A 25349-nucleotide genomic window follows, 5' to 3' on the forward strand; every position below is an offset into this window, starting at 1 on the left:
TCTGCTATAAAAGCCTACTGTCAAAATCCACAAAGGTGGAAGAGAACTGCCTCCACAAAATCATCTTCTGATATTACCATGTGATGTGGAGCAAACCCCAGCCCCTCACAGAAACAACAGAAAGGACTAAAGAAAGCAATTCATTACCCTAAGCCATTCCATGCCTTCTACTTGGTACCACCTCATCACTCCTCCTGTGAAGTGTTTCGGTTGTTGAAAAGGTACAGGCTGTCCATTACATTTCCGAACTGGATCAAAAAAGGATTTAGAATTCTGCCTGACAGTTTGAGACAACCTATCTTTAATCATACTATTTGAATCCTTATTTTTCTGAAGATCTTCTACACAGAGATTAGTAGTGGAAGAGCTTTCATCCTGTAATGAGAAATATTTAATTAAAAGTGTGATATTAAACCCTGCTAACAAGTTCTCAGTGGGCAAAAAGCACTTGCTATGCAAGCCTGGTGTCCAGAGTTCAAACATAAAGAATAAGAAAACCACTGACTTCAAAGCTGTCCTGACTCCCACATGTACACAGAGACACACAAACACACATTATGCATGAAATTTTTTTTCAAAATAGAAACTGTAACAAAATCTATAGTACTGTGGTTACAAGGTCTAGAGAATAAAACCTGTATGCACAGTAAAAATCAAGACATTTCCATACCCATATAAATGTGAAGTCATTGAAAAGAAAAAAAAAAAAGGAACAGGGATAGAAAGATAGCTCATAATTAGAGGATATTGAAGAAGACTAATTTCACCTCCCAGTACTCTCCTCTACTCTAGCTCTGGAAAATCCCTCTTAAATGGCCTCTTCGGGTACTCAAACTCCCATGTGCATACATACATAGACACAGAAACAAAAATAATCTTTAGGACAGGGACGGTACATGCCTTTAATCCCAGCACTAAAGAGGCAAAGAAAGGCAGGCCGATCCGAATCCAAAGCCATCCTGGTCTACAAAGCAAGTTCTAGGACAGCAAAGGCTACACAGAGAAACTGTAACTCTAAACACCAAAGGTGGGGGGGGTCTTTAAAAAAAAAAAGAAATATCAACGTATACTTATTTGTGAAATTCAGTAACCTAATAGTCGGTGATGGATCTCACCAAGTAAATAACACCTTTTACTTTGTTTTGTTTGGAACAGCCTCCTATGTATCTCAGGATGGTCTTGAACTTACTATGGATGCCAGACTGGTCTCAAACTTATAATCCTCCATGATCACTTGAAATTATTGGTCATATCAGGCTCAAGATGCCATTAACTCCTGTTTAAATATAATAAGGAGGAGCTGGGCAGTGGTGGTGCACACCTTTAATCCCAGCACTCTAGAGGCAGAGGCGAGGGAGGTCAGCTTGGTCTACTGAATTCCAGGCTAGGGCTGTTACATAGAGAAACCCTGTCTCAGAGAAAAAAATGTTGAGGAGCAAGATGGCTCAACATTTTCTATTCACCCTAGGACTCACATAATAGAGAAACCATTCCTACAAGTTGTCCTGACACCTGCATGCCACACATCCATATAACTAAATGGATGTAAAAAAAAAAAAAAAAAAAAAAAAGCCAAAGGGACAAGCAAGTTGGCATAGCAGGTAAATGAGCCTGACAGCAAGCCTACTTTGTCTTCTGAACTCCACACATGCACCTGCCATCGAATGCACACACATTAATAATGCACAGAGACACACAGTAATAAAATTTACAATCTTACCTCATTGTCCTTACATTTTTTAGCCACTGACAATATTTCCTGTAAGATTGAAATAAATAAAAGTTAATAATGTGTAAGACTACAACTTCCATGGCCCCAGAAACATGGTCCAAGTAAGGTCTCATCCTTAATCAAAGAAGCATTTCTTTATAGTCAACAGTAGTGAACACAGAGATGCATGGTTGATGGAAACACTTAGGTTCTGAGTTTAGTACCGACCATTTTGGGGGGAGAAGGGAGAAAGGGCAACAGAAAAAAGAACATGGGATGAAATACTTTAAAGAAGCATGAGCTGAGAGCAGTAATGACTTTAATCTCAGAACTGTAGAGGCAGAAAAGTGGAACTCTATGAGTTCAAGGCCAGCATGATCTACATAGCAAACTCTAGGATAGCAAGGATAAACACTGAGACCCTGACTCAAAAAAACAAAACAAAACAAAAAGTTTAACAAAACATTTAAGATACAAAGAAAGGGGATAGAAAAGTGGCTCAGCAGCTTAGATGACTGTGCTGTAAGTGCCAGAATTCAGATTCTGATGCCAAGGTAAGTAAGCAGGGCATCCCACAAATGCCTCTAACTACAGTTCCGAGGAACCTAAGACCTAAGGACCCCTTCTTGCCCAGGTTCACAAAAGCACATGTATTTATACACCACAGATTGTTGGGAGACGTTATTCTGTAAATATGTGTCTGATTGGTTTGAATAAAGAGCACTGTTGGCCAATAGGGAAACAAGACAGGTGGGATAGGAGGATTCCGGGAATTGTAGTGAGAAGAGCTCTCCAAGTGATCTCCCGGGAGCAACGGGCACTCAGGAGTGTGTCCTCAAAAGGGTAAGTTCTTACAAGATATGTATTAGTAATTATGGGTTAATAATCAAATCAGAAGTAGCCGATAAGAAACCAAGCAAACGGGCAACAGCTTCATAATTAACATAGTGTCTTGTGTGTTATTTGGGGGTTGAAAGCAGCCAACAGGAACCAGGCAGCCGGCAGGAAGACTGAACGTTGCAACAGATTCCTTCAACAAACAGCTGGTGCCATCCTCCTGCATGAGCACTTCTTAGCATCTTTACCATAACCCCACACAAAATAGTCTCCTTACTGTGTCCATACACATTGTTCCTATAAACCAAAATGCTTTGCTCTATTTTATCTACCTAAAAATTCTGTATTAACCTTATTAAAAGTCACTTGAGTTAATAAACATACAATGAAGGCTGATATAACTGCATACTTCTGTAACTCCAGCACTCAGAAGACTTGAGATAACAGAATCCAAGCTAGAGGCTACCCTAAACCATATACTAAGACTGTCTCAAAAAATTAAAATTAGGGCTAAAGAGATGGTTTCGTGGTTTAGAGCACTGGTTGCACTTCCAGAGGACTTAAGTTCAATTCCTATCACCCACATGGAAGCTCACAATCTTTCTGTAATTCTGGTTCCTAGGGATCTGATGCTCCCTTCTGGACTCTTAAGACACTGCACATATACACACACACACATGCAAAACAGCCATAAAAATAAAATTTAAAAAAAATTTTTAATGAAGTAACTTTTCTTTCCCACAAGACCAGGTTTCTCTATATAACAGCCCTAGCTGGCCTGAAAGTAGCTCTCTAGACCAGGCTGGCCTCAAACTACCAGAGATCTGCCTCCCAAGTACTGTGATTGAAGGCACATGCCTCCATTGCCCAGCTTTTTATCTTTTCTTAAAACAGGATCTTAATACATATAGCCCTGTCTGGCCTGAACTATGTAAACCACACTGGCCCAAAACTAGAGATCCACCTGCCTCTGCCTCCCAATTGCTTAAATTAAAGATAACCAAGTTCAGTTAACTAAATACATTTTAAAGAAAAATCTACAGTAGGTTTTTAGTCAACATCCAGTATTAAATATCCTTAGATTATTATATTACCTCTTTTGACATGACCTCTGCAATATTGTAAGATTCTTCTTCTCTTCCTCTTTTCTTTTTCATGACTACAAAACAAAACCATGTAGTTTTTAAGCAGCAGCTAAAAACAGAAATGCAAACATACACTCTTCAAGCTGGAACAAAGTCAATTTACCTGGATTCTCTTCATTCATAGCAGCTGAATTTTTACTCTACAAAACAAAGATTTAGAATGTTACTTTTTTTTTTTTTTTTTTTGGTTTTTCGAGACAGGGTTTCTCTGTATTGTTTGGAGGCTGTCCTGGAAATCACTCTGTAGACCAGGCTGGTCTCAAACTCACAGATCTGCCTGCCTCTGCCTCCCGAGTGCTGGGAATAAAGGCGTGCGCCACCAACGCCAGGCAGAATGTCACTATTTTTTAATGTGTTTTTATGTGTTTCCTCTACATGTATGTCTGTGCACCATGGGCATGTATGGTGCCCAGGAGCAGAAAGGGGCAACAGATCACCTGGAATTCAAGTTAACAACCACCATATGGGTGCTATGAATGAAACTTATGTCTTACAACCAGTGTCCTTAAAGCTAACTGCTAAGTCATCGATTAAAACCCTAGAATACTTCTACTATGAACCTTTATGTTGTTACTCTTTATGTTTTTTGAGAATTCATTGTGTAGAACAGATGACCAACCTTGTACTGCATCATCATTTTTGCCTCTACATATACCAGACATGGCATTACACGTGAAAAAGGCGTTGATTAAGAGCTGTAAAGACGCCTCAGTGGTTAATAGCGCTTCCTGTTCCTTCAGAGGCCCAAAGTTTGGTGCCCAGCACTCACTTTAGGCAGGTCAAAACTGCTTTAGGGGGGGTCCAATACCCTTTTCTAGAGCCCATAATTACACAAACATGGTGGGTGATTACACAGAAAACACATATACATTATAAAAATATAAATATTTGCTGGTAGCTGGTGACCCACGCCTTTAATTCCAGTACTTGGGAGGCAAAGGTAGGTGGATCTCTGAGTTCAAGAGACTAAGTGTTTAAGAAAGAGTACTGGCTCCTATTCCAAAGGACCTAGGTCCAATTCCCAACATCCACATAGACGCTCACAAACATCTGTAACTATAGTTCCAGGGAATCCAATGACCTCTTATGACCTCTCCAAGCACCAGGCACACATGTGGCAAACAGCCATTCACTCACTCACTCATATTCATATAGTAAAATAAATCTCTAAAAATAAGCCATTAAGAAAAAAATTACTTGTTTTTATTTTATGTGCATTGGTGTTTGCCAGCATGTATGTCTACATGAGGGTATTAAGATCTTGGAGTTACAGACAGCTGTGAGTAGCCATATGGGAACTGGGAATTGAACCCAGTTCCTCTGTAAGAGCAGTCAGTGCTCTTAGCCACTGAACCATCTCTTCAGCCCAAGAAAAAAAAAAACTTTAAAGAGCTGAAAATCAAAGCTAACAAATAACAAATGAACAAGCGGAAATTCCAGAAGATCTAATATCCACTTCTGGCTCCCAGGGGCATTCCACACATATACTTATACACATATATAGGCAAAACACTCAACACTTATATACATAAAGTAAAAATAATAAAAACCCATTTCAAAAAACAATAGAACAGCTGGGCACTGGTGGTGCACGCCTTTATTCCCAGCACTCAGGAGGCAGAGGCAGGCAGATCTCTGAGTTCGAGGCCAGCCTTGCTCTATAGAGTGAGTTCCAGGACAGCCTCCAAAACAATACAGAGAAACCCTGTATCAAAAAACCAAAACAAAAAACAATAGAACAATAATTTTGAAATTAAGTAGATAATGAATAAGTAAAAAGAATTATCTTAAAAATTAAGATAGCGCTGGGCGGTGGTGGCACATGCCTTTAATCCCAGCACTCGGGAGGCAGAGGCAGGCGGATCTCTATGAGTTCAAGGCTGGGCTGGACCGATAGCCTCCAAAACAATACAGAGAAACCCTGTCTCGTAAAAAAAAAAAAAAATTAAGATAGCATAAATATACTGGGGACTGGTAGATCATTTGCTTAGCTTATTCAAGCCCTGGGTTCAACCCACAGTACTAGAGAGGGAAATCCTGACTTGTTATATTACCTCTACAACTTTTAATGATCGCTTCTTTTTCTCCAACTTCTCTTTCTTCTTCTGTTCCTGCAAGATAATTTTTAAGAAATGTGGCATAAAATATATCACAATTACATCATCATGTATTCATAATGAAAAAACTAATAATAATTTAAAAAGAACTTCTACTTCTAGGCTGTATGAGACTTCAGGAACAGATTTACCCTTCTCTACCACAACAGAACTAGATGCAGACACAATATATTACACAATAGTTTTCAAAAGGATAATGAGCTGAGGAGAAAACAAAGGCAGATAAACCTTCTGACTGCTCAGCCAGTATGCAAAACAGTGAGACATATCTCAAAAGAATAAACAAAGCACCAGGATGTAGCAGCACACGCCTTTAGTTCCAGCACTCTGGAGGCAGAGACAGGGGATCTGAGTTCAAAGCCAGCCTGGTCTACAAAGCAAGTTCTAGGACAGCTAGGACTATTATAGAGAAACCCTGTCTTGGGAAATAAATAAACAGATAAATAAATAAACAAATAAACCAGTAATGGGCAATTCAGTGTTCAGTTATATTTTTATGTAACCTAAGGATCTAAATAATGTTATTTTTTAAAATGAGATGCTTCAAGAATAAAAGATTAAAAGATTGAAATGATCAATACACTTATAATAAATCTGAAAAATAGAAAAAACAAAACTACATACCTAGCTAACCTATAAATATTAAGGAGAAAAGGCTGGGTTTCTCCTATTCTTTTATTCAACAACTGCCTGCTGGAACTTCTACCTTAATGGGTAAAACTGACACTCTTGTTGACAAAACGCAATTAGTTAATATGCCACTTCTGAGTGTCGTAATTCAATTCAATTCTGATGCTACATACCTTTGTCCCAGAGTACCAGTTCTTACTGTTTGCTTAGGTTCCCACACTGTCCACAATCCTGCTGCCAAATGGAACGTTCAAGTTGTTTCTGAGCATGAAATTAGGTTTCCATAACCTCCTCTCCAAGTCTGAACTTGCTAGAGCAGCTCACAGAACTCAGGGAAACATTTACTTAAATTTACAGTCTATTACAAAAGACAGCATGGCAGAAAGAGAGCTTCAGTGCTCTCTCCAGAATTCTCCAGGACCCTCTAACTGTTCCATAAAGGAAGCTCTCCTGTCCCTTTGGAGCTGCATTCCATAGGCATGAAGGATTAAAGCACTGATCACAAGTGAGTTGGTCTGCAGCTCTAATTCTGCTTTCAGCTTGTGAGTGACTAACCCCAGTTCTAGTTAACACATCAGCATTCAAAAAGACACCACTCAGGGTGCTGGAGAGATGGCTCAGAGGTTAGGAGAACTAGCTGCTCTTCCAGAGGTCCTGAGTTCAATTCCTTAGCAACCACACAGTGGCTCTTACCCTCAATGAGATCTGGTGCTATCTCTGGCATGCAGACATACATGTAGGCAGAACACTGTATACATAATAAATAAATCTTAAAGAAAATGGAGAATCCAGGGACTCTAGGAATTATGACAGGAAACAAAGATAAAACCAAATATTCATAATACAGTGACTCCATTTATATAGTATTCTTAGAAAAGCCCTCTTGATCAACAGTGACAGAGACTCATCATAAGACTTGCTTATGACACAAGAAAACATTTTGGAATTGAAATGTACATTATTTCGATTGTGTTGGTGGTAACACAGGTATATACATTCATTGATCAAAACTCAAAGACGGGTGTTGGTGGCGTACGACTTTAATCCCAGCACTCGGGAGATGGAGGCAGGTGGATCTCTGTGAGTTCAAGGCCAGCCTGGTCTACAGAGAGAGTTCCAGGACAGCCTCCAAAACAATACAGAGAAACTCTGTCTGGGAAAAAAAACCCTCATCAAATAGGGTCTAGAGATGGCTCAGCCATGGAGACTACTGGCTGCTCTTTCAGGACCCAGGTTGAATTCCCAGAATCCAAATGTTAGCCACAAGCATCTGGAATTCCAGTCCCAAGGGATCCAATGTCTTCTTCTGCCCTTTTCAGACACCAGGCATACACAGGATGCATAGAAATGCTCACAAGCAACCATTCACACAGAAAAAATTATAAAATTAATTTTAAAAACTCAACCATAAACTTGGAATGTCTACATTTTATTATATCTAATTTATACCTCAGAAAGCTGTTTTCAAAATATTTCTAATCATTTATAGTTAATCATATATACATACCTCCAGCTGCTGTTGTTCCATTTTAGTCAACAAAAATTTTGAGTAGATATTGCTTTTTTCTAGCAAATGCTGAAGTCTGCGGTACCGAATTTCAGTGGACTCTCTATCCCAAGACATTCGAGCCTATACAAAGAAAAACATTCTATGACACTAAATTTTCTAAAGAGGCACATGATGGGTCATTCAAGTTAGGCACCAGCATGACTATACAAGACCCCACCTCAAAACAAAAGCAATGAAAATAAAATAGAACATAATTAGAATAAAAACAAGAAACAATTTGTTGCATGCAAGATGTGTAGGCATTTATAGGCCTGGACACCCATTTCTGAAGACCAGAGGGCAACGCTGTGAAGTCAATTCCTTCCTTCTACCTGGTTTCTGGGTTAGAGCTCAGGGTGCTAGGCTTGTACAACAAAACACTTGACCAGCTGAGTCATCTCACCAGTCCAAAACTCTCTTCAAAATTCAACATGCCGCCAGGCGTTGGTGGCGCACGCCTTTAATCCCAGCACTCGGGAGGCAGAGGCAGGCGGATCTCTTGTGAGTTCGAGGCCAGCCTGGTCTACAGAGTGAGTTCCAGGACAGCCTCCAAAACAATACAGAGAAACCCTGTCTCGAAAAACCAAAAAAAAAAAAAAAATCAACATGCCTACTCTACTGTTCGTGTCCCCTTGCCAGCATTTTGTATTCCCCAGAGATCTCCCTTTATGCCTTTATGCTTTAGCTTTTAATATCCCAGGCTGACCTCAGATTCTCCGGCATCTACCTTCAGGCACTGTATTTACTCACAGGCGACCACAACCAGCTAGATCACTGCTTTTATGTTACACACACTTTTTAATTACAAACCTCTACTTTTCATATTAATTTTATATTTATGTATAGAGCAATTTATTTTAACTTTATGGTATAGATGTTTTATCTACATGTATCATGTATGTGACACTTATATGCCTGGTGTCCAGAAAGGTACTGAATTCTTTGGAACTGGAGTTATAAAGGGTTGTGAGCTACCACGTGGGTGCTGGGAATTATAACTGTCTTTGAAAAGACTGCAAGTCTGAATGGAAGCGATAGATGTCAGATCCCCTGGAGCTGGAGTTAAGCCACCCAACATGGGTTCTAGTCTAAAACTCAAAACACAAGAGCAATGGCCCACCTCCCTAACTCTATAGTTTTTAAAATGCCATTAGAAGTAACTCTATCTACTTCATAAAACAGCTGAGGACTCAATGAGTAAAACATTGAAAATAAAACCTGATTTTTTTTTTCTTTCTTCTTTTTTAAGTCTTACTATGTGACTCTGGCTGGTCTGGAACTTGCTATGTAAACCAGGCTGGACTCACACCTGCTTCTGCCTCCCCCAGTGCTAAGATTAAAGGCATGCATGTACAACCATGTCCAGAATGATGACTTTTTAAGATTTATTTAAGATTATTTTATGTGTTTAACTGTTTTGCCTGTATGTATGTATGTGCGCTACACATATGTCTGGTACCTGTGCTTTAATGAAGAGGATGTTGGATCACCTAGAATTGGAGCTATAGATGATTGTAAGCCATCATGTGAGTACTGAGAACAAATCCTGGATCCTCTGAAAACATAGCTAGTGCTATTAAGAGCTAAGCATGTCTCTAGTCCCTGTGACTTTTTTGATAAAGGGTCTTGTTATATAGCCTAGGATAGTCTGAAACTTGCAGCAATTGTCCTGCCTCCCTCTCCAAAGTATTGTGGTTAACTTACAGGTGTGAAGTACCACACCTGGTACTGTTTAAGCCAGGATCTCAGGTAACTCGAGCTGCACCAAGTCCCAACTCCTTGTGTAGCTAATAGCTAAGGATGACCCATGTAGGGGATGACCTGGAACATATGATCCTCATGCCTCCACGTCCCAAGTGCTGGGATTACAGGCATGCAGTCTAGTGTGACCCTACTCTTAATAGATCTTCATGAAGGTTTTAACAATGCTTCAAACTTTAGTTTGAGGCTAACTAGATGTATGTGATAGGTCCCATCCCCACAAAAGAAAACAAGGCAAAGGGAGTTAAGAATGCTGAGTTGGCTTAGTTGACAAAGTGCTTACCATGAAATCATGAGGACCTCACTTAGGACTCCCCAGGCCCCATAAAAAGTGAGCATGGAGATGTTAGCAATCCCAACACTGGAAAGGTGGAGACAGGAGGATCCCTGGGGCATGCTGCCCAATCTAGCTGAATGGAGGAGATGGTGCTCAGTGAGATTCTGTCTCAAAAAAACAAGTTTCGTGCAGGGAGATGATCGGTGGGTCAGGGGTAAAGGCCCTTGCCATTCAAGCCTAACAGCCTGAGTTCAGTCTCTGCAGCTCACATGAAATGGATGAAAGGAAAACTGACTCTACAGAGCTGTCCTCTGACTTCTACACACGAAGGTACACGCAGGCTCAGAACATTAAAAACCTTTAAGTGTAGCATGGAAGACACCTGACATTAACTTTTATCCGTCCAACACGTGAAACACAAACACACAAATGGCAAAGAGCATTGACATACAAAACAGCATGACTTGTTTCAGGATTATTTCTCAAGTAGTTTTCTACGTATCCTTGGTTGGTTCAATATGCCATTGAGGTGTATTTCCTTTCAAGAAAGGGCACAATTGGGAAAGAAGAGAACTCAGGACAGTTTGAGTTCAAATTTGACTTCAACACTTACTTTCTGACCAACTGGCTCGGTTTGTTCATTTGTAATATGAATCTGGGGTGGAGATGGCTCAGCGATAAGAGTGCAGCTGCTCTTGCAGAGGTTCCAAGTTTGGTTCCCAGCACCCATGTCCTGTCAGGACTCACAACCTGCTCACACTAGCTCCAAGGCACTCCAAACTCAAGCGCACACACCCCTCCCACCCACACATGAATAAACAGATTTCAAAATAAAGGAAAAGTGTTTTTCAAAAAGAACACAAGCCAGGCAAGGTGGCACAGGCCTATAATTCCAATACTTTAGTGGCTCAGAGAATTATTCTGAGTTCCAGCCCAGCCTGGGCTACAAAAGTAAGATTTAAAGCCCCAAAGAAGTCCTATTATGCTGACAGGCTGAAATAATCGCTAGGAAAGAACTAATGATTTAAGAATTTTCCAGTGTAGTATCACTCTTTTTCTAGATTTAATACTAGAGTACTAAATAAAAGCTTAATTCTCCAAATGTTAAAAACTGCTCTTACTAAGTTAAAGATTTACAGAAACTACAAATACTCTTAACTTGTCATGAATATACACACCTCAATTTTAGCTAAAGAATTTTATTTACAGAAAACTAAAACAAGTTGACCACCTAAGGTAGCGCATAGTAATTAATTGCTAAGAAATCATTAGGAGCAAGGAATGGTAGCACACTCCAGTAATCCCACTATCTATCATCTCTGCCTGGTGTTAAAAAGACTGATTTTGGCCATCAGGCACACAGTGGCGGCACATATTTAAAAAGCAAAAAAAGCATTCACCAGTGACTTTGGATGGGCCTTAATGGTCAAGAAGGCAATTTGAAACTTTCACTCAAGAGACGTTTCCACCACCCTCCCGCCCCCTCAAGCCCACACCTCAGAATCCTACCACTCAAAGCACACGCCAAGATTGCATCTCTACCCGTCCGAAAACGACAGGGGACCGGTCTGCTCGAAAGTTCAAGGAAAGCCCAAGCAGGTGGAGACGGGACGCCGGGGGGTTGGGGGAGCCCCGCGTCAGCGGGCATTACCTCTTCTAACATCTTCCGCTCCCTTTCAAGTCCCGCCGCCTCGAGCTGTTCTTCCTCCTCCAGCATGGCTGGAGTAATCAGGGCAGGTTCCGTTTGCTCGGCCATTTCTGCGGGGAGGGATGGAGGGCTTTTAGAAAGTGATCTAAGTCACAACTTCTCATCTCCCAAGGCCACGACCAGTCTACTCCCTTCCCGGAGGCGCTGGGAGCGAAAGCCGAAGCGTCTCGGCGACGACGCCCATTTGCCCGCACCCAGCTCGTGAAGCAGGGGGCAAGGGAGACCTGAAACCCGTTCCGTGTCACCCAGCAGACGAGCTGGCCGACGGCGCTGTGCTCGCCTCCCCACGGCTCCTTTCCCCTCAAGTCCCGGCCCCGGCTGGCTCCCTCCCACGAAGCGCGCCGCAGCCTCCACGCCGCCGGCTCACCGCTGCTGCTCGCGGGCTGCTCCGCAGGCATGGCTGCACACTCGCGGGGGACACGGCCGCCTCCTCAGAGCGCCCCGAACGCCGCGCACTAGTCCCTCACAGCCGAGCAATCCCAGCGGGCTCGCTCAATCCCCGGCGCAAGAAAAACGCGCGCTTCTCCTTCGCGGGAAAACCCTTCATCTCGCGAGACTTCCGGCTCCCCGCCCGCTTTGGACCTCGACTCACGAGATTTAGATCAGTTTGTCTGTGCGGTCCGCCTCTCCGTCTTGGGGACGCCTTAAACCTTTACCTGGACCAGAATCTCAGGGACAGTGGATGCTACCGCTGCAGGCTCCAGCCTCGAACTTCTCCCTTGATGGTGGAGGCTCCGCGGAGCGCAGGACGCCGGAGTGTCCCTTTTATTTAATAATGGTTCAGGGGTGTGCAAGAACTTTTCACACACTGACGTGATTAGAAGGGATAAGAGATGAAGGTTACGCAAATTTAGGATAAGATAAAGGTAATGAGTGATAAACCGATTCAGAAATGAGCTGGGGGTGTGGCTGAGTTGGTTATAATGCTTGCCTAGCATGCACTGAGCCTCGGGGTTAGTCTCAGTGCGGCGGAGACTGGTTTGGTGATACATTCCTGTCTTCTCGCACAGGGCAGGTACAGGCAGCAGGATTAAGGCTTCTAGAAGGTCATCCTTGGTTACTAACTAATTCAAAGACACCCTGGGGGACATGAAACATATTTGGAAAATGGGTCCTGAAGTATTTTTCTCGTAACTGATTTTTGCTTAGGTTTCAACTCTTTCTGTAATCCCTTTTGCGGGTTAGGAGAAAAGCCCTGCAAATTGTCCGCTAATCTCTATGAGTACCATCTGGCATTTGTTAGCCACCCCCACACCTCAAAACACATACACTAGACAAAATTGTAAAGAAAAAAGACGTATTTATAATACCCCATAACCACCCCTAGAATCCTCTTTTTTTATTATTATTATTTTAGTTGAGACAGAGTCTCTCTGTGTAACAGTCCTGGCTGTCCTGGAACTCACTTTGTAGACCATGCAGGCCTCGAAACTCAGCTAAACCATTTTTTTTGTTTGTTTTTAAAGGATGGCTAATGACAAGCAGAGTTGACAAAGGGGTATGTCACAGGAGGAGGCAATAACCCAGATATGACATTGAGATTTTCTTCTAAAATATTACGTTATACTACTCTGCCCTCACAAAATGTCTTGGAAAGCCCTTTTTACATGAGTGGCATCACTATCCACTCAATCAGATTTCGATACCAAACCTAAGCATTGCTCATACTACCAGATCCCCTGCAAACAAAAAAAGAATTCCCCCAATTTCAATAATAAAATTTGCAAATCTAGCATCTGAATTACCTATCACTCCCTCATTTTCTCTTCAACATAGAAATCCCTGAAACCTACTCCAAGAATCTTAGATTAACATTCCACTCTCCAGGGTTCCTAGTGGCTCCCTGAATTCTTTCCATTATTATTCAAATACTTTAATCTGTCTCGGAGGTGGAGGGAGGCAACAGTAACTGGAGGAGGAGTTAGCTCTTTGGCAACATCAGGTAAAAACGGGATCCCCAGAGCAAAGTGGCTAACAAGACCAGCCATACCCCTAAGTTTAACTGAGACTGGATCCCAATGAGTAAGGTGAATAAACATCTACACACACATGTGCAGGTGCACCCCATACACACATGCAAACAATGCATACACATGTCCATGTGCACTGGCGTGTGCGTACACACACACCACCACCACATACTGGAACAAATGGAAAAAGAAAATAAAAACAAAAAACCAATGCAATAGAAAGATGCAGATCCTGAGCCAAGATTATCTTAGGTTGTCTTTAGTCCCCTTGACTAGACACCGTCTCTATCTAACCTAACATCATTCTGCTGTCAGGTAAAACCTTTGCCATGTGTTCTAGGCAGATCATCCCTTCCACTAACCCAAAAGCTAAGAATCTCCTTCCTCTGCACTAAAAACCTACAGCAGAACTGCTGAGTGCAGTGGAGGCAGAAACAGCCACTCCAGGTCAGTCTCATCTACAGAGTGTCTACAAGGAAAGTTGAAAGCCAGCCTGGATTCTGAGAAACCCCTGACATTAGAGAAGAAAATACAGCCAAGTATGGTGCTGCACATGCCTGTAATCCCAGCACTAGAGGTGGAGGAAGGAGGATCACAAGTTTGTAGCCAGCCTGAGCTACAAAGTGAAACTCTTACCTTTCAAAATATGAACGTTTTTAAAAAGAAGTCTTTTAAAGCCTAAATAATTAAACAAAATATATGGAAAAGGTTTCTCTACTATAGAAACAAGAAAAAAGACAGGTCAAACATAAGAAGCATAATTCCCACTTTCTAGCAGAGAGACTTGTTTCTAGCCTGACCCAGTAATTGTGATGCCTTATTTAAACAATTACAAACTCCTGATGGCACTGTACCAAACTGCTAGTCTCAGAAAGAACAAATAGAATTTTAGGATTTTTTACTATCTCCAAATAGTAAGCTCCTAAAATCTATTGAAACACACACACACACACATACTTCTCACTGTGTATCCCTGGCTGCTCTGGAATTTGCTATAGAAACCAGACTGATGATCTCAAACTAGAGAGATACACCGGCCACCATCCCTAGTACTGGGATTAAAGCATGCATCTCCAAGCCCAACCCAAATAACTTCTCTAAATTGCTACAAAGGGCACCGTTCCCTTCAAGAGGTGTGGTACAATTCATATCTCTGTCTCAATATCTCCATCCCTCTTCTGTCTTCTCTCTCATCTTCTGCCTGCTATGTTTCTGTTCACATTGTCTATTCTTTATTAAAACTTATATGTCAATTTTGGTGTGGTAAATGTTTACAACCCCCATACCTTGGGCTGTCATTATTGCCACATTTCCTATTTTGTTGTAATCTATCTAAATGATGTCCTCACTAATTTTTGCTAAATACCTAAATTTATGACTCTCTTTTATGACCATAGAACTTCTATGTGCCCACTTTCACAGGGGAACATGTCTTCTCAGGCATCTTCAATCTGTTCCTGGGCCATAGTCACTCATATATGATTCAGAATTGCTGTGCTTTGTGTCATTTTAGTGATCCACTATGAGATCCCAAAGACAACCCACTTTCACTGACAGTATGGTTGGCACCAGGCACCAGCATAGGTCTTTTATGCCTAAGCCTCTGTGTCCCCTTGTGCCCAAACTTCCCTTTTGGTGTGACTGGTGGTCTGGGTTGGTGTTGGGGATCCACTTACTGGCTTCAAACAGGAATTGAAGCATTTGTATGCAATCATTTCACAGAAGCTCTGCTGGCATCTAGCCTTTTCTCCCTCTATTCCTCCAATGGCTAAACTCTTGTGTTTTTCTTGTCTCTTCACTCCTGCAATTCTGGCAGTTTGGAAATTTTGGGAGCATCTAAAACCAAAGTGTGTTGTTACATGCCCCTAATTCGAGCACCTGGAAGGTAGAGTTGAGAGTATCACAAGTTCTTAAGATCCTCAACTACTTAGGGAGTTCAAGGCCAGCCTCAACTACATAAGACCCTGTTCCAAAGAAAGAAGAGAGAAGGGAGGGGAAGGGAAGGAAGGAAGAAAGGAAGACAAGGAAAGACAGAAAGAGGAAGGAAGGAAGGAAGGAAGGAAGGAAGGAAGGAAGGAAGGAAAAAGGAAAAGTGCTTAATCCTAAAATACCAAAGAGAAGAGGTACTTGTTCCCTTCGATTCAACAGGGTGGAATTGTCAGGTGAACTGCTCAGGATGTATAACTTGGAGAGTTATATACAGTCACCCAGCTGCAAAACCAAAACAACACACCTTACTCCTAGGTTGGAAGGAACTCTACTGGCTCATAAAGGAATACATAAGTAAATAGTGACCGCCCAGTGTTCTTAGTTCCTTCACAATTCTATACATATGCAGGCAGGCCATGGTGGTGCACACCTTTAATCCTAGAACTATAGGAGGCAGAAATCAGATTTGCATGAGTGCAAGGCCAGCCTGGTCTATGCAGCGAGTTCCAGGAAAGCCAGGACTACACAGAGAAACCCTATCTTAGAAAACCAGGAGAGAGTGGCACAGTGGGAAAAACTGACTTTGGGATGAGGTTGAGTGAGTTATTTCCAAAAACAACCTAAATCTGATCTAAAACATACCACTTTAATCCATAACTTTCATCCTTGTTCCCAAAGCCTGACTTTGATATCATAGTATAAAATATAATCCAACATTAAAAGTCCTGTAGTCAGCCAGGCATGGTGGCACACACCTTTAATTCCAGCACTCAGGAGGCAGAGGAAGGTAGATCTCTGTGAGTTCCAGGTCAGTCGGGTTACATAAAACCGTGTCTCAAAAGCAAAAACCACCAAAACCAAACAAGGTATAAACTTCCTTTCTTCTTTCTATGAGTCTATGGGTGTTTGGCTGCATGCACATCTATGCACTGCATTTGTGCAGTGCCCTCCCTTACAGTGTCTGCTGGGATTGGAATTAGACCATTGTGAGCCACCATATGGGTGCTGGGAATCAAACTTGGGACCTATGGAAAAGTAGCTGAGCCATCTCCCCAAGTTATAAATTTATTCCTAAGGGGAAGGATCAGGGCATCACAAAGAATAGTCATATCAAAACAAAACCCAAACCCAGTAGTGACAATATCAAATACTATAGAGCAATGTTGGACATCTGGGACTCACCCATGGTAATTTCTAGACTTCAAAGGCTTAGGCAGTCCACCTCTCCAGATCTGCCATCCACAGCACACCAAGTTTCTCTCTTAGGCTTAAGTTGGCACCAATCTACATCTGTAGCTCTCCCTGACAGGATTACCTTCACCAATGGGACTCTTTGTAGAGACGCTGGCCTTAGTAGCTCACCATAGCCCTTTCATGCCTTCGATTCTCACACTGCCAAGTTCTGTGAAGATCCATCTGGGCAGCCTGGCTCCCTTGGATCACATCTTCTGGCCCTGAGAAACTACATTCCTACTGTTCCAATGAAGCACAGAAAGTTAGACATAAATGGTATTGTTTCTTACAATTATAGCCCCAGCATGATCAAATAATACAAATTGGTAACCAAAGTATTGCATGACTGGCCCCTGGCCCAGCTCCTGATAGATTTCTTGCTCCCTCCTGAAGTCTCATGAGTCAGGCTTCTATAGTCCTCATTCCCCTCAGCACTACTGTTTTCTAAACCCTCACAAGAACAGACCACCAAACTCTGCCTCTAGCATTCAACAGTTTCTCCAACTCAAAACTCCAAATGCTTTACATCCCATCTCCAAAAACAAGGCATAAATTTCCCATGGCCAGGCCCGTCAAGTGACACCACACTCTCAGTACCAAGTTGTGTCCTAGGTCATTTGTTGCTGGGAAAAAATAACCTGGACCCAAAGCAACTTAGAGAAGAGGGTTTTATTTGAGTTATAATTCTAGGTCACAGGCCATTATATTGGGGAACTCAAGGCAGAACTACAGCATCTAGTCACAAATCCATAGTTCAAAGAGAGAGAAAAAAGTTCATATATCTATGTATGGATGCCTGTCTCTCTCTGTCTGTCATCTGTCTCTCCATCCATCCATCCTTCCATCTAATCTCATTTGCTTGCTTGTTCTCATCTGTTTTTTTTTTCCTGCCTTCTATAGTAGAAGTCCCTGTCTAGGAAATGATGCCACTCACAATAGCTGGGGCTTCCTATATTAGCTAACAAAACAATCCTACAGACATGCTGACAGGCCAATCTGACCTAAGCAATTCCTTAACTGAAAATCTTTCCAGGTGATGGTTTAACCAGCACACTACAGAATCTTGATTTCTCACATGTCTAGTCTCTTGTCTCTACCCATCACTAGTAGTAAATCTGGTACATGAAGAAATGACAGTTGTGTTAGAAAGGACTCAAAATGAGCTGTATTGTTATCTGAAGATGGGCTGAATGATAGCCCCCCCAACCCCCTATGTTTGCACATTTGATCCCCAGTTGAACTGTTTGGGGAGGATTAGGAGGGATCACCTTGTTAAAGCAGAGGTGTCACTGGAGGTAGTCTTCGAGGTTTTAAAAGCCTATGCCACTCCCAGTTAGCCAGCTAGCTAGCTCACTCTATCTACCTATCATTCATCCATCCATCCATCTACACCCGCCTCTCTGTCTGATGCTCATAGACCAAGATGTAATAAGTTACCTCTCCAGCATCATGCTGGCCTGCCTGTGGCCAGGTTCACTGCCATGGTGACCATGGACTCACCCTCTGAACTATAAGCCTCAAATTACTTTCTTTTATAGGTTGCAATGATCATGTGAAGTGACAAAGAAGACTTATGTAATATTTGTCTGTTGAAGCAGGGCTAATATATAGCCCTGGATGAACATATTACCTAGACCATGTTGGTCTTGAATTTGGAGTGAAGTTGGATACGTGAAAGCACACATGTACACACCCATAAAAACATTCTTAAAATACAGGATTGTAGACACAGAGAAATAGTATTGGTCTAGTTAAAGAGTATTATTACATATGTGGGATTTTTTGTTGGTTCAAAAGGCTGTCTTACTCATTTGCTACTTTTACTTCTTTAGGCCAGACTATTGTCTTAAATATTCTAACCTTAGGTAGAATATTCCTATACTATGACCATGAAAATTTTATTTCAGGTACAGAGAAAAACAAATTTAAAGCCATATCATGATGACTAATAATACTGATAATAGAGGAAAAAGTGAATTTCCTCTAGAATCAACAAGGGTGCCCAGTCTCTCTGCTCCAAGATGTAGTTGCAATAAGAATATTAAAGAAAAGGCATACAGCCGGGCGTTGGTGGCGCACGCCTTTAATCCCAGCACTCGGGAGGCAGACGCAGGCGGATCTCTGTGAGTTCGAGGCCAGCCTGGTCTACAGAGCGAGTTCCAGGACAGCCTCCAAAGCCACAGAGAAACCCTGTCTCGAAAAACCAAAAAAAAAAAAAAAAAAAGAAAAGGCATACAAATAGGAAAAGCATTGAAGAATCTATTTTCAGATGCCATGATTCTAGAGTTAAAGAACCGACAGATTCCAGAAAACATTTAAGACTTGATGAACATTTTTGGCAAAGTAATATTTTATTGGGCATTTTATTTGTTTGTAGACAGTGTCCCTCTAAGCAGCTCTGTTTTGAAACTCACTATATAGACCACGCCGTCCTAGAATTCACAGAGATCTGCCTGATTTTGCCTCCTTAGCACTGGGATTAAAGGTACGCACTCCTATAGTTAGCTGGGCATTTCTTATTTTAGAGCTGTCTACTCAATTCAGTAGTACATTTATTGATTGAATCATTTTGTCACATGATTTTTGAGTTCTTTAATATAACTAGTTAAAATGTCTCCCATTTTTGTAGGCTGCCTCTTTACTGCCAGTGGTTTCCTTACTGACTACTGCCATCATTTCCTGTGCTACTGGAATTCTTTTTGGAAAGACTTTGCCTATAGCTTCAAGTATTCTCCCCTTAGCAATTTCAGCATTTTAGGTTTAAAATTATAGCCTTTATTCCATTTTAAAATGACCCGTCCAGCAGGCCAGGTTATTTACTGGGTCTCGAGTGGGTGTCACCTGTAGGAGTCAAACGGGGGGGGAGAGAGAAGTGGAAGCCAAGCGCGTAAAGAAAGAGTCAGTCTGAGTTGCGTCAAGGCTTTGTTTATTAGCTAGTAAGGTCTCATTTTTATAAAGCAGTTTAGGCAGGGTGGGGGATGAGGACAGGGGCAATGGAAAGTACTGGGCCCGGGTACAGAAGGAAATATTTCTTATAGAACACCTTATGTTTAGCCTGTTCCAGGAACCAATGTATGCATGACCAGTTTGTTTATAATAACTTTTTAATTTAAATTGTTTCAATTTAAACTGCCACTTAGTTCTGCTACAACTTAAAGGTCTCCGGGGCTCCAACATCTCCCCCCCTCTCTAATAAAATCTTAGGCAGATTAATTTGGGATCTAGGTGTCGAAGTGTGTGATTAATAACTGACGAGCTAATAGGTCTTTTAAGACGAATCTTAATATCCGGCTGAGCCTAAGCTGGTGTAATGGAAGCAAGTCCTCAGCGTGCAAGGCCTCAGTGTCAAGGATTTTTTTGCCTCACCTGCTCTTGTCAGAATCCAATGAGAGAGACTGAACCTGTTGGAAGATCGTTGCTAGGTTCTTACCCGTCATTGGATCATCCTCCCCACCAGGATCATCCTGTCTTAGGTGAATCTAGACTTAAACGACTCTTTCGTTACTGACTTTCTAGCCTATCGTCTCATGGGGTGCACAAGATTAAGGCACCATGGGGATAGATCTTAAAGGGTCAAATTTTTAGATCTAAAAGGCCAAATTTAAAACTTTCTCTAGAATTTTTGTCCTGTACCGGGACCAGAGGGGACTGTAAATCTAAGGTGGGTTTGAGGAGGGGTTTTTTTTAGAGGAATCATGGGTAATAGATTCAGAAGCAACATTAGAAGGGCGTTTTTTTTTTTAAAGTTGCCAGCCAAGTTTGGGCTGAGCGACCACTCTCTAAAGCAATCATGGCTTGTAATATAATTTTTTTTATCCCGAGAAGTTTGGGCTTTCAGGCGGCAAATCAGCCAGAAACATAATACACATCCTCCTAGACAACAAACAAGGAACAATCCCACCCCTATCCATTCCTTAAAGAAGGAAAAGGCAGAATAAAGCCAATCACTAAATTGTCCAAGGGTAATGGGCTGTGCACGGGTATTATTTAGAACAGCAATTTGAAATAATTGTTTCTGTAATAATATTTTTCCTTTTAGGGACCAGTTACCTGCTAAGTATTGGCCAATTTTTAAACTTTTATTTCTGGAATTATTAAAAGGGAAGGAAGTAATATATACATGCTTTTGATATGTAACACAGCCGATTTGTACTAAGCTAGCTAATTCATTAATTTGGGTCTGTACAAAATCAATCCTCTGATTGGCAGCTATAATCCCTGATGTTATATGTTTATTAACTCTGGATTGTGTAACCAAAGTATCTGCTGTTTTGCTAACAATCTCATTAATAGTGGATGCCGCCTGGACCTGATTGGCCATGGCTATTTCGGCCGTAACAGCAGCCGCGGCTGACAGAACAATGGTAGAAACGATGGCAGCAGTGATCCCAAAGTCACGTCGCTCTCGAAGGAGCAGGGTGACAGGAAAATGGTTTGGGTCTGTTTCTACGGGAAGAGGTACAAACGTGGGTATTCGTAGTACCACTGCCAACCCAAAACTACCATTTCAACATTTAGACAGAAAACATTGTATTGAATTATTTTTGCAATCAAGCTTAGTAGACCCCTTATTATCATTAGAAAGTAAAAAAATAAAGGGAGGGAGTACACACACTGCAGCTCCTGGGAGTGTATGATTGGCTATCTCCTGCTCCCGATTAATATGGAGCCTTCTATCAAAACCCTTTTCTTGGACTGTTTTAGTAACATTTAGCAGCTGGAATGTGGTAGGTTGTAGAAGCGCCAGGGCAGAAATGTCTGCAGTTGCACCCAATTTATTAGACAACAGCCATTGAAACCAAGACCATCCCGCTTGAACGGAGGAATCAATGTTGTTACTATTATAAATATACTGCTTTATAGATGGGGATAAGGAAAATCCAAAAGAGACTTGTTTTTGTTTCCAGGTCTTGGCCTGGCAAGCAGTAAAGACTGGTGGAAATGAAAATTCAGTAATACAGTGGGGTAATGCTTTAAAAGCTATTGCATTGTTGTTGCTATAATTGCTCGGCCTGGGCACCAGGGAGCTAACTCTCACGGCCAATGTAGTGACATTTAACTTTGATCCTTTGGTGCTTTGTCCAGAGCCCTCTGTTGCTCCCGAGGCTATCAGCGCGAGCGCTGCACTCAATATGTCCACCCCCACTCTACTATCCACCAAGGGATCCTTTCAGTTAGTGAGATTATCCCTTTTGAGTCTGATGTAAGGAGAGCCTCTTTTAAGAGAAAAGCACATAGTACCATTTAACTGGATACTGGTTAAATTAAAGCTCTCAATCTTTTGGTCTGGGGTGGGTATGCAGGGTGCATCCATACCACAGGAAGTAGAAAACAGGTTAGGCAACAGTGAAGAATTGAAATGAACTGGCATGGGAACTGGCCAAGCCCTGGTCACTGTCCAGAGCATCATATTTCTTGCATTAACTATCCAGGCTTGTAGTATAAAAATCATCATCCAATAAACGGCCCTCATTTTTATGATAATCTTTTAAAGTTTTGCCCTTAAACTAGACAGCATAAGCATTCCTGTCCTGGTTCAAGACACCATAGCCAAAAGCAGCAACAAGATACTACTATAAACATTAAAAATACAAAAAGAACTCCATGTAAGGGATCCAATCCAAAGAATATCTTTTGCACTTTTTGTTGGCCTCAGTTGTTTAATCAGCGGGTCAAGGCAGACGTTTTGGCTTGGGTGCTCAAGAAGATAGATATTACCAATCCTATCCAAAGCATCTCAGCAGCAACAGGTGCGTTTTTCTCCGGGCACATGACATCGCAGCTACCAGCAGCAGCAGAGCACCACCACGACTATTAATATCAGGATGAGTGTTTCATCTAAAATGCTGATGTCTCCAAACAGGATCCTTTGCATCCTCTATCGGGCCGCTCCTGCAACCATAAGATATTTTTTTCTCAGGGAGGTTTTCCCTGGGTCTTATCAGAGAGGGATTTGATCAGCCTGGCTTTCCACATTTAAAACAGGTTCTTGTCATATTGGACCTTCCTGCAGATGACTGAATTATGGCTCCAATGGCCAGACTAATAGATTTTGAAAGTTTGTGGTCAAGAGGATCAACATCATTACAAAGCCTGATCATACCGTGTAGGTCTAAGATTTTTACTTTCCCTCTCAATACAGCTTTGCATGCTGAATTGGCATTTTTAAAAGCCAATTGTTTTATAATAACATCATCAGCACCGTTTTCTCCTAATAATCTTTCAGCCACCTCTAGCAGACGGCCCACAAATTGCGCATATGGCTCATTAGGCCCCTGGACTACCTTGGAGAGAGAGGTACCCAATGATGCTGCAGCTGGTATAGCCCGCCATGCCGCTAGGCATTGATTGAGCAGCCCAATGGGTAGGGTCTGTTGTTTGTTTTTTAAAGAATACTTGCCTTTACCTGTTAACTTATCTATGGTCCATGAGGTAGTAGCAGCATTATGTTTATTTATATCTGCCTGTGTCTCCAGTCTCTCCAACAACTCGGCCTTCCATGTAAGGAACTGGCCTCGAGTCAACGCTGATTGCGCAATTTTTTTCCATTCAGCAGGGAGGAGGCTTCCGCCCTGTCCCAAGCCTTCCAGAATGGATAGGGTAAATGGAGCCGTGGGACCATAATTTTTTACTGCTGAATGGAGCTCCTTTAAATGTCTAATTTTTAAGGTCTTAATAATGCGTGATCCTGAGCTAGTAGGAGATGTTACTGGGTCTTCCTCCTCATCAGATCCAGGTGGCTCACTGTCTTTCCCCTCTTTATCTGCTGAGGTGACATCTGCGGCCGAGTCAGTAGGTGTTTCTTTCTGTCTAGATCGAATAACGACTGGAAAAGCAAGAGGGGTTGATTTTGACTTTATTTTATTTTTTTTTTTATGCCTTCTAATTCCTGTGGGAATTTAGTCCCCGCAGGGTAGAACAGGTTTAACTGTAAAGCAGAAACCTGCGAGGTTAAATCTCGCAATTCTTGTTGGAGGGAGAGGACGCCCTGTAATTGGGATATCTGGGCACTTAACACATTCTTAGAGGCAACCAGATGAGCAACCACCGAGGGAGAGGGCTGTATAGCGGGGACATTATTATCCCATGGCTGGGGAGGGACGGAGGAAAAGGTGTTGGAAACATATGGAGGGGAGCAAGACCAATGCAGTCGTCTTGAGTCTCCTGGGCGGGTATTCACCGGTGCTGCAAGTGGAGGGTTGTATCTCCCACTTTTATAATTTCTTTTGAAGGATCTAGCCAGTCATCGCCCTGTTCTTTATGAATTACAGGATACAACGAGTTAATTGGTAACTTTGAGGGTTTCGGGATTAAAGGAGGGGCTAGATTCTTATCTGGGATTTTTTTTATCAATGATGGAGGGGCTCCGAGAGGTGGTGGGGGACCGAGAGGACATCTTATCTCCTTTTATATTAACAATCTTTTTTAGACTATCTCCTTTGTCTGTCCTAAGCATCTTGTCCAATAGTGGACCTTTATGATTTTTTTTTTTATTATCCTCTCTTTCATTGATAAAATCCTCTGCCAGGGCCAGAAGATGGGAGACCTTTCCCTCTGAATTCGATTCTTTTAAAATATCTCTGATAACTCCATAAAAACTGAAAAATGATTCTGGGACTTCCCTTCCTTGTCTAAGAACCTCATTTATATCTTTCCCTACTTTATTTCAAGTAAGGGGATGAATATCTGGCCCACTGAGGACCAGCCATGGACATATTTCCTCAACATAACAAAAGAAATCTAATAAATCCTTTTTCTTAACTCTAATCCCCCTCTCCCTTAGCATGCTCTTTATCTCCTTAATAAAGAGGGCCTCCTTAGAAGCCGTATTTCCCATGACTCAATTCTGGACAACACACTTACCTCCAGTCGCTGCACGAGCGATGCAGACGATCTGTACCCAATCGCCCGGTCAGTCTTGCTGCTTCAGGTTGTCCTGTGCCCACGGCTTCTCGATCCCCACGTTGGGCGCCACTTGACCCGTCCAGCAGGCCAGGTTATTTACTGGGTCTCGAGTTGGTGTCACCTGTAGGAGTCAAACGGGGGGAGAGAGAAGTGGAAGCCAAGCGCGTAAAGAAAGAGTCAGTCTGAGTTGCGTCAAGGCTTCGTTTATTAGCTAGCAAGGTCTCATTTTTATATAGCAGTTTAGGCAGGGCGGGGGATGAGGACAGGGGCAATGGAAAGTACTGGGCCCGGGTACAGAAGGAAATATTTCTTATAGAACACCTTATGTTTAGCCTGTTCCAGGAACCAATGTATGCATGACCAGTTTGTTTATAATAACTTTTTAATTTAAATTGTTTCAATTTAAACTGCCACTTAGTTCTGCTACAACTTAAAGGTCTCCGGGGCTCCAACATTAAAATTATTTTAAAAATATTTTATCTTATATGCATGTGTTCCAGGGTGTATGTATATGAGCCATGTCTCCTAGAACTAGAGTTACAGACAACTGTAAGCTGCCATGTGGGTGCTGAGAGCC

At 42.0% G+C, this 25349-nt stretch overlaps 2 protein-coding genes across 3 annotated transcripts in view; both read right to left on the bottom strand.

Moving 5' to 3' along the window:
- Nucleotides 1-12472, bottom strand: part of Hells (helicase, lymphoid specific) — a 34947-nt gene extending 22475 nt beyond the window's left edge. Inside the window, 8 exon segments of the mRNA XM_040744897.1 lie at nt 148-375; nt 1721-1759; nt 3643-3707; nt 3797-3833; nt 5748-5804; nt 7948-8070; nt 11679-11785; nt 12103-12472. Of these exon segments, the coding sequence (XP_040600831.1) occupies nt 148-375; nt 1721-1759; nt 3643-3707; nt 3797-3833; nt 5748-5804; nt 7948-8070; nt 11679-11785; nt 12103-12133 (687 nt within the window). The 5' untranslated portion in view covers nt 12134-12472.
- Nucleotides 12473-22507: 10035 nt separating this feature from the next.
- Nucleotides 22508-25349, bottom strand: part of Tbc1d12 (TBC1 domain family member 12) — a 94022-nt gene continuing 91180 nt past the window's right edge. For both annotated transcript variants that reach the window (XM_040744902.1, XM_040744899.1), the window contains 2 exons: nt 24731-24893; nt 22508-22759 (listed from right to left, as the gene is read on the bottom strand). In XM_040744902.1, coding sequence (XP_040600836.1) covers nt 24780-24893 — 114 coding nt within the window. In that variant the 3' untranslated portion in view covers nt 22508-22759; nt 24731-24779. The remainder of the gene's footprint in view (nt 22760-24730; nt 24894-25349) is intronic.

The sequence above is a fragment of the Mesocricetus auratus genome, unplaced genomic scaffold (assembly GCF_017639785.1).
Source record: "Mesocricetus auratus isolate SY011 unplaced genomic scaffold, BCM_Maur_2.0 Super-Scaffold_4256, whole genome shotgun sequence".
Lineage (NCBI taxonomy): Eukaryota > Metazoa > Chordata > Mammalia > Rodentia > Cricetidae > Mesocricetus > Mesocricetus auratus.